General features: G+C 48.6%; 1 protein-coding gene across 1 annotated transcript; it reads right to left on the bottom strand.

Moving 5' to 3' along the window:
- Window positions 1–162: 162 nt before the first annotated feature.
- On the bottom strand, window positions 163–9288 carry LOC103186784 (SRA stem-loop interacting RNA binding protein). The gene is made up of 4 exons (XM_007906011.2): window positions 9146–9288; window positions 4140–4198; window positions 1128–1235; window positions 163–305 (listed from the first exon to the last, which is right to left on the bottom strand). Exons 1-4 carry the CDS (start codon window positions 9207–9209, stop codon window positions 231–233), a joined length of 306 nt encoding a protein of 101 aa, XP_007904202.1. The 5' UTR covers window positions 9210–9288; the 3' UTR covers window positions 163–230.
- Between the last annotated feature and the right edge of the window lie 86 nt (window positions 9289–9374).

Here is a 9374-nt window from a genome sequence, read left to right as displayed (position 1 = left end):
GATTCCTAAGTGAGACAGTCCATTTACAAGCTGGTTAACAGTATGTGAAATAAACAATGCATTCTGTCCACTTTCGGGACTTTACAGAGCTACGCGATAAATTGCTTATGATACAAGACCTTTTTCGTGTAATATGTAGAAAGTCACTGTCACACCAGTTGGTTAAACTAGATTACCATTTTTATTTAACGATAACCTGAACAAATACAATTAATCTGCGGCCCACACCGCTAACTTGCTGATTCGGTGACTTTATTATTTGATCTTTGTCCTTCAAACACTCTTCTGTTTCTCTGAACTTGAAGCTGTCAAGAGAATAAATTTTTAATGAGTTATTCAATTCCTAGCTCTGCTTTAATATGATACCCACCAGTGCTGTCTCAGTGGAATGTGTAGCCGTAAATGTTCCTATTAGAACCAAACCAACGTGTCAGTGTTGGCTGACTAAAATTAAATTACCTCTTTCAATACAGTCCTTTGAAAGCTAGCCAGGTGAGCCAACGGGTAAAACGACAGCCCAAGACTCGCTCTGTTAGATGAGGGTATTTCAAATCTGCATTGCATTTGTATCGCAGGCTGACTGTTGCCCCCATTTTATAACTCCTCATTGTTCATTTTCAAATAAAAAAATTCTGTAAGCTTTTTTTCCTACATTTATTTTTAAATCAATCAAGTTATTTTCTTCTGCAAATGTTCTCTTTCCTCTTAGATGAGTTATCTACTGAAGGGAGGAAGAGACATAGTTCCAAAGGTACTTACTAACATCCTGGATGTCCATTAGTCAGAGGTTAGCCTTGACAGCCAACGTCAGCGGGTTATTTGGTGACAATCAATGTCAGCAGGTGCTGTGGTGCATCGGTGGCCGTGCCTTCAATCAGGCCTGGGTTTACATATTGCAACGTGGTCTAATGTTTAACTTTACATTTTAGTTTTGACAATTAGTCTGACCTCATCTTTTGTACAACACTCCCTCCCCCACACATGGAAATTCACACTTTGTATGAAAACTGTATTAAAATCGCCAACTTTAAACCTTACACAATGGAATAGGAAGCGTGGGGAAATGTCCAAAACGCTTCTACAACCTAGTGATTTTAGTAAAGGATAAATATTTAGTTTGAAACTACCTTCGTTCCATCTACAACATGTGGATCTTTTTGCAGTGCATTGTGCAGCCCCTCCTCTGAACTGAAGCCAACCCAGGCAAATCCCCTGTGGAATCCAGACTCTTTGTCCTGCAACAGAGAAGTTCAGATATTTTTTGGGGGGGAAAGAAAAGTATGGTGAAGAAATCATCTCCAAGCTACAGTATTCTGAAATGTTTAATAACCGGGGCAAATGCCCATCCTTTAGCACTGAATAGTTGTATTTTCCATTCATTTCTGTGCCACAATTCATGCTGAAAGATTAAGAAAGATAAAAATAAGTTGCAAGGTTTTTTTTAGGCGAAGGATCGTGGAGAAATTCAAAACTAGTTAGATGAGTTCAGGTTTCAAAAGCTTGCAGATTGTGGTAGTTAGCAAGAGGTTACAGTTTTGAGGCGCTGGGAGAGAATGAGTTAAGCATTGGAAGACAAGGAGATTACTGTAAGCAATTTAGCACCACTGCGGAGGGGAGTATTTGTTTCAAATTAAGTCTAGCAAAATGGTTAGCAAATAGTTCAATCTCGGTCCAACTGATCTGATTCCACATCTGTTAATGGAAGTGTAATAATGGACTCAGCCCCACGGTCTGTGCACAGACTGCAGGTGGCACATTAACATTGGAATCACATTATTTTAGCTATTTCCATTCCTTAAAAGAAAATTCTTGCCAAAGACTCACTGCTCCTTTGGCTATAGGGTTTCAGCAGAAGTTAATTTAGATAATAGTATGTGTAAGCCAATAATACACTGCAAGACTGGAACTCCAGTGGATTGACATTTCCACCCCTGAACGTGTTACTGCCTTGTAACACAATTGTAATAACAGATTAATAAGAATCAGATAACACAAATTAAGTGGACGGCTGTAACATACTAAAATTAATAGTACGGGATCATCTTTGTGCAGTTTTGAATATAATTACGAGGAAGAAAATTAAATGCAATCGTGTCAGTGACAAGTAATAACATATTTCTTCCCTCTCCATAGAAAAGAAGTGTTAGAATAGTTGCACTTTTTCCAGGTTTTAATCCTAAAAGAGTAATTTGCTGTCATAATTTGGTTGAATAGCAATCATAAATCATCACTGCAATGACCTTGACTGTCTCTCACTGTTTTAGATGTTATGACAATCCTCGAATTTGATACAGCGCCTTATCAGGTTGGTGAGAAGTCTCAAAAGCGCTTTGCAGAATATATTGCAAAGTAAGTTGACTTATTTTGTGGGAGAAACACGACAGTCAATTGCACACAGCCGTGTCCGACAAGCAGTCATGGATTGGGTGACCAGTTTTTTTTAATATACAACATCTAACAGTTTTTTTTTGGTGGGGGTGGGGAGTGGCAAAAAGAAAAATCCGGGGGCCAAGTAGAAAAAGCGAGAACATTTTGGATTCATTTTGAACAATTTAATTGGCATTTTCTGCCCGTGTTGAAGGGAGGCAGAGAATATACCGTAATAGTTTTCACAGCACAGTTCCAAACAGCTGCTTCACTGTCAGTGTGCTAGCAACGAACGAAAGCAATTCTGGTGCCAAGCAACACGTTTGGGTGCCAAGAACAGAATTTGCATGTCAATCAGATGAGCTGGGATGCACATGCACCTTGGAAGCTGAACAAACAGAGTTGGAGGAAGCAGATTTTTTAAAATTAAGAAAATAGATTTTACTTTTGTGGAAGCAAAATGCAGCTATATAAGTTAAAAATCAGTGATTACTGACTTTAAAGTTCCCTGTTGTACTCCTTCAGTCAATACAATTCATTGTATTGATAATAATAATCAATGCATTTGATACAGCGCCTTATCACATCTTCGATTCGTCTCAAAGAGCTTCACAGAATAGACGAAAGCGAATTGACTGTATTTTGTGGGCAAAATGCGGCAGCCAATTGCGCACAGCAGTGTCCCACAGACGGTCGCGGATTGAGTGACCATTTTATTTTGGAAGCATCATTAACCCCTGTAATTATTAATGAGCTTTCAAATGGTTCAAGTTCTCAAACAACTGTTTTCAGAGCTTCCATAGCTGCCAATATCTATCCTGGTCTACAGAAAATTCTGCCTGCCACAAGAAACTATCTGCTGCAATACAAACCTTTTTTTAGTCCCGGGTTTGACTTGATTCTACTATTGATTAAAACTGTATCTGTAACACCAGATGTCACTAAAAGTGGAATGACACTTTGGCAAAATTATCCCATAAAGAGATTTCCTTTCTGTGATTAAATTTAACGACAACCTACACCGCCTCTCTTCTCAGCTCAATCTTCATGGACCTGTCCTTGTCTGATTGAATCCTACCTCCCACCGTCTCCACTTTGCCACCACTAACAGCCCCCGCACCGTGTGGTGTTCCTCTGTCTTGACCGTCTCTTCAATATCTATATGCTCCTTGGTAAGATATGGGGTCAACTTCCACATGTATGTGGATGACACTAAACTCTATCTCTCTGCCTCCACCCTCAACTCTAGGACCATCGCTGTCCTCACAGTCTGCCTGTCGGACATCAAGTCCTGGATGAGAGCAAACTTTTCTCAAAGACCATAGTGAATAAGAATAGGATTTTATGGAAGGAATATCTTAACTGTCCCCATAGTACTTCAATAGATCTGAGGAGGTCTTAGTGCTGGCATTAGATTCAGATTCTCCAATTGGCACACCCCATTCCTCTACCCATCTTCACTCAGCTGGCTCAGGTCTGCTGCACGTCCCTCGTCCCCTCCGCTCCTCAATTGGTGGCAATTCTTTCAATCACTACATCCCGAATGGAACTCCATGCCTCAGCCTTGCCCCCTCTCTGCCTGTCTTCAAATCACACCTGAAGACTTTCATCTTTAACCATGCCTTCAGTCACCCTTTCCAGCTCAGCATTAAGCCTATAATAAATACAAGTTATTACTATTGTAAATGGTGCTCTATATTATAATTTATATTCCGATCTTATATTTAAATCACTTTAACGGGATTAAGCAATATTAATAACTCAATACTCACAAATGGAAGCAGGCATTTCTTCACATGACCGAATTGCCCAAAGTATTCCTTGATTTCCTCTGTAAAATATAAAGAATTATAAATCTCCATCATCTGATAAAGACTCCAACATTTTATAAATCAGGTCTGAATAAGCACAACCATATTTTTAGGAAGAAGGGAAGGATTCAGTACATTAATATGTTGATGCTCCGATCTTTAACAGTCAGAGCTCCAAGGTTCTACTATAGTCAAGGGTCCTAGATACTGTGCTCCATGGGAAAATAATCTCCAACCCAGTCAGCTCGAGTCATGTGTTTTGATAAAGACAGACGCAAGCAATTCAACTCCCAAAAAAGAGTATGTTCAGTTGTTAGTCGATCGGTGGATCACTTTCTGGGGGTAATACCTGTCCCTTCAAATAAATAAAACTATTTGGTCACTCAATCCATGGCTGTTTGTGGGACACTGCTGTGCGCTGCTGGGTTTTGCCCACAAAATATACAGTCGATACACAGCATATTCTGTGAAGCGCTTGGAGACATCTCAACGACGTGATAAGGCGCTGTAGGTAATAAATGCAAATATTATAAATTAACATTGAATTGTAACTTGTTCTGAAGAGCAATATTTATTTATCAAAATGTCAAAGATACACTACATTTTAATAAGTTTATCTTTTGGCAGTACTTTATATGGAAGGTGTTTCAAGAAGCACAAAATTATTTTGAATGACTGGGAAGAAAAGAAACAAGGTGTAAGGATTCAATTTCTGCAATCACTTTCCATGTGCTGTGTTGTGTTGGGCTGTGCTGTGTTGGGCTGTGCTGTGTTGGGCTGTGCTGTGTCGGGCTGTGTTGGGCTGTGCTGTGTTGGCTGTGCTGTGCTGTGTTGGGTGGGCTGGTGTTGGGCTGTGCTGTGTTGGGCTGGGCTGTGTTGGGCTGGGCTGTGCTGTGTTGGGCTGTGTTGGGCTGTGCTGTGTTGGGCTGGGTTGGGCTGTGCTGGGCTGTGCTGTGTTGGGCTGTGCTGTGTTGGGCTGTGCTGTGTTGTGTTGGGCTGTGCTGTGTTGGGGCTGTGTGTGGGTGAGGGCTGTGCTGTGTGTTGGTGAGGGCTGTGCTGTGTGTTGGTGAGGGCTGTGCTGTGTTGGTGAGGGCTGTGCTGTGTTGTGTTGGGCTGTGTGCTGTGTGTGTTGGGGCTGTGCTGGTGTGTGTTGGGCTGTGCTGTGTGTGCTGGGGGCTGTGTTGGGCTGTGTTGGGCTGTGCTGTGTTGTGTTGGGCTGTGCTGTGTTGGGCTGTGCTGTGTTGGGCTGTGCTGTGTTGGGCTGTGCTGTGTTGGGCTGTGCTGTGTTGGGCTGTGCTGTGTTGGGTTGGGCTGTGCTGTGTTGGTGTTGGGCTGTGCTGGGTTGGGCTGTGCTGTGTTGGGCTGTGCTGTGTTGGGCTGTGCTGTGTTGGGGCTGTGCTGTGCTGTGTTGGGGCTGTGCTGTGTTGGGGCTGTGCTGTGTTGGGCTGTGCTGTGTTGGGCTGTGCTGTGTTGGGCTGTGCTGTGTTGGGCTGTGCTGTTGGGCTGTGTGTGTTGGGCTGTGCTGTGCTGTGTTGGGGCTGTGCTGTGTTGGGCTGTGTTGTGTTGGGCTGTGCTGTGTTGTGCTGTGTTGTGTTGGGCTGTGCTGTGTTGGGCTGTGCTGTGTTGTGTTGGGCTGTGCTGTGTTGGGCTGTGCTGTGTTGGGCTGTGCTGTGTTGGGCTGTGCTGTGTTGGGCTGTGTTGGGCTGTGCTGTGTTGTGTTGGGCTGTGTTGGGGTGTGTTGGGCTGTGCTGTGTTGGGCTGTGCTGTGGCTGTGTTGGGCTGTGCTGTGTGGGGCTGTGCTGTGTGGGGCTGTGCTGTGGTGTTGTGTGTGTGCTGTGTTGGGCTGTGCTGTGTTGGGCTGTGCTGTGTTGGGCTGTGCTGTGTTGGGCTGTGCTGTGTTGGGCTGTGCTGTGTTGGGCTGTGCTGTGTGGGCTGTGCTGTGTTGGGCTGTGTTGTGTTGGGCTGTGTTGTGTTGGGCTGTGCTGTGTTGGGGCTGTGCTGTGTTGGGCTGTGCTGTGTTGGGCTGTGCTGTGTTGGGCTGTGCTGTGTTGGGCTGTGCTGTGTTGGGCTGTGTTGGGCTGTGCTGTGTTGGGCTGTGCTGTGTTGGGCTGTGCTGGGCTGTGTTGGGCTGTGCTGTGCTGGGCTGTGTTGGGCTGTGCTGTGTTGGGCTGTGCTGTGTTGGGCTGTGCTGTGTTGGGCTGTGCTGTGTTGGGCTGTGCTGTGTTGGGCTGTGCTGTGTTGGGCTGTGCTGTGTTGGGCTGTGCTGTGCTGTGTTGGGCTGTGCTGTGTTGTGTTGGGCTGTGCTGTGTTGGGCTGTGTTGGGCTGTGCTGTGCTGTGTTGGGCTGTGCTGTGTTGGGTGGGGCTGTGCTGTGCTGTGTTGGGCTGTGCTGTGTTGTGTTGGGCTGTGCTGTGTTGTGTTGGGCTGTGCTGTGTTGTGTTGGGCTGTGCTGTGTTGTGTTGGGCTGTGCTGTGTTGGGTTGGGTTGGGCTGTGCTGTGTTGGGCTGTGCTGTGTTGGGCTGTGCTGTGTTGGGCTGTGTTGTGCTGTGCTGTGCTGGGCTGTGTTGTGTTGGGCTGTGCTGTGTTGTGTTGGGCTGTGCTGTGTTGGGCTGTGCTGTGTTGGGCTGTGCTGTGTTGGGCTGTGCTGTGTTGGGCTGTGTTGGCTGTGTTGGGCTGTGCTGTGTTGGGCTGTGCTGTGTTGGGCTGTGCTGGGCTTTGCTGTGTGGGCTGTGCTGTGTTGGGCTGTGCTGTGTTGGGTTGGGCTGTGCTGTGTTGGGCTGTGCTGTGTTGGGCTGTGTTGTGTTGGGCTGTGCTGTGTTGGGCTGTGCTGTGCTGTGTTGTGTTGGGCTGTGCTGTGTTGGGCCGTGTTGGGCTGTGCTGTGTTGGGCTGTGTTGTGTTGGGCTGTGCTGTGTTGGGCTGTGCTGTGCTGTGTTGGGCTGTGCTGTGTTGGGCTGTGCTGTGTTGGGCTGTGCTGTGTTGGGCTGTGCTGTGTTGGGCTGTGCTGTGTTGGGCTGTGCTGTGTTGGGCTGTGCTGTGTTGGGCTGTGCTGTGTTGGGCTGTGCTGTGTTGTTGGGCTGTGCTGTGTTGGGGCTGTGCTGTGTTGGGCTGTGCTGTGTTGGGCTGTGCTGTGTTGGGCTGTGCTGTGTTGGGCTGTGCTGTGTTGGGTTGTGTTGTGCTGTGCTGTGTTGGGCTGTGCTGTGCTGTGTTGGGCTGTGTTGGGCTGTGCTGTGGGCTGTGCTGTGTTGGGCTGTGCTGTGTTGGGCTGTGTTGTGTTGGGCTGTGCTGTGTTGGGCTGTGCTGTGTTGGGCTGTGCTGTGTTGGGCTGTGCTGTGTTGGGCTGTGTTGTGTTGGGCTGTGTTGTGTTGGGCTGTGCTTTGTTGGGCTGTGCTGTGCTGTGTTGGGCTGTGCTGTGTTGGGCTGTGCTTTGTTGGGCTGTGCTGTGTTGGGCTGTGCTGTGTTGGGCTGTGTTGGGCTGTGCTGTGTTGGGCTGTGCTGTGTTGTGTTGGGCTGTGCTGTGTTGGGCTGTGCTGTGTTGGGCTGTGCTGTGTTGGGCTGTGTTGGGCTGTGCTGTGTTGGGCTGTGCTGTGTTGGGCTGTGCTGTGTGGGCTGTGCTGTGTGGGCTGTGCTGTGTGGGCTGTGCTGTGTGGGCTGTGCTGTGTGTGCTGTGTGGGCTGTGCTGTGTTGGGCTGTGGGCTGTGTGTGTGGGCTGTGCTGTGTGTGGGCTGTGCTGTGTGGGCTGTGCTGTGTGTGGGCTGTGCTGTGTGTGGGCTGTGCTGTGTTGTGTTGGGCTGTGCTGTGTTGGGTTGGGCTGTGCTGTGCTGTGTTGGGCTGTGCTGTGTTGGGCTGTGCTGTGCTGGGCTGTGCTGTGTTGGGCTGTGCTGTGCTGTGTTGGGCTGTGCTGTGCTGGGCTGTGCTGTGTTGGGCTGTGTTGGGCTGTGCTGTGTTGGGCTGTGCTGTGTTGTGTTGGGCTGTGCTGTGTTGGGCTGTGCTGTGTTGTGTTGGGCTGTGTTGTGTTGGGCTGTGCTGTGCTGTGTTGGGGCTGTGCTGTGTTGGGCTGTGCTGTGTTGGGCTGTGCTGTGTTGGGCTGTGCTGTGTTGTGTTGGGCTGTGCTGTGTTGTGTTGGGCTGTGCTGTGCTGTGTTGGGCTGTGCTGTGTTGTGTTGGCTGTGGCTGTGCTGTGTTGGCTGTGGCTGTGCTGTGCTGTGTTGGGCTGTGTTGGCTGTGTGTGTGGCTGTGTTGGGCTGTGTTGTGCTGTGTTGTGTGGGCTGTGTTGGTTGCTGTGTTGGGCTGTGCTGTGTTGGGCTGTGTTGTTGGCTGTGCTGTGTGTTGGGCTGTGTGTTGGGCTGTGTGTTGGGCTGTGTGTTGGGCTGTGTGTTGGGCTGTGTGTTGGGCTGTGTGTTGTGCTGTGTGTTGGGCTGTGCTGTGTTGGACTGTGCTGTGTTGGGGTGTGCTGTGCTGTGTTGGCTGTGCTGTGTTGGGCTGTGCTGTGTTGGCTGTGCTGTGTTGGCTGTGTGTGTTGGCTGTGGCTGTGTTGGCTGTTGCTGTGTTGGCTGGTGCTGTGTTGGCTGTGCTGTGCTGTGTTGGGCTGTGCTGTGTTGGGCTGTGCTTTGCTGTGTTGGGCTGTGTTGTGTTGGGCTGTGCTGTGCTGTGTTGGGCTGTGCTGTGTTGGGCTGTGCTGTGTTGGGCTGTGCTGTGCTGTGGCTGTGCTGTGTTGGGCTGTGCTGTGCTGTGCTGTGTTGGGCTGTGCTGTGTTGTGTTGGGCTGTGCTGTGTTGTGCTGTGTTGGGCTGTGCTGTGTTGTGCTGTGCTGTGTTGGGCTGTGTTGTGTTGGGCTGTGTTGTGTTGGGCTGTGCTGTGTTGTGTTGGGCTGTGCTGTGTTGGGCTGTGCTGTGTTGTGCTGTGCTGTGCTGTGTTGGCTCGGGTCGGGTTGGCTCGGGTCGGGTCGGGTCAGGTCGGGAGTCGGACTCACTGTTCGCCGCGGTCCAGGGGACGCGGGAGACGAAAACCTCGTAGACTTTTCTGGAAGCCGCCATCACACCAACCGCCGCCGCCTGACCTTTCACCCCCCGCTCCAGTCACAGCGGACACCACGCGCTCACTGGCCATTTAGTTCTTTATTTGTTTGTTTGTTTGTTTTGTTGCTCCCCCGCGCGGCATCTCCTTTTTTGTTTTAATATTTAAAAATAATAATAATAAAG

This window comes from Callorhinchus milii, unplaced genomic scaffold (genome assembly GCF_018977255.1).
Source record: "Callorhinchus milii isolate IMCB2004 unplaced genomic scaffold, IMCB_Cmil_1.0 Scaffold9, whole genome shotgun sequence".
Taxonomy (NCBI): Eukaryota; Metazoa; Chordata; class Chondrichthyes; order Chimaeriformes; family Callorhinchidae; genus Callorhinchus; species Callorhinchus milii.
This window is presented reverse-complemented; position numbering and strand designations above follow the sequence as displayed.

Excerpts from the sequence above, each read along its gene's own strand:
- LOC103186784 (XM_007906011.2), bottom strand. The coding sequence starts at position 9,209 with ATGGCGGCTTCCAGAAAAGTCTACGAGGTTTTCGTCTCCCGCGTCCCC. Across the intron at positions 4,199-9,145 it reads CCCCTGGACCGCGGCGAACA|AGGAAATCAAGGAATACTTT; the intron begins GTGAGTCCGACT and ends TATATTTTACAG. Across the intron at positions 306-1,127 it reads ATGTTGTAGATGGAACGAAG|CTTCAAGTTCAGAGAAACAG; the intron begins GTAGTTTCAAAC and ends TTCTCTTGACAG.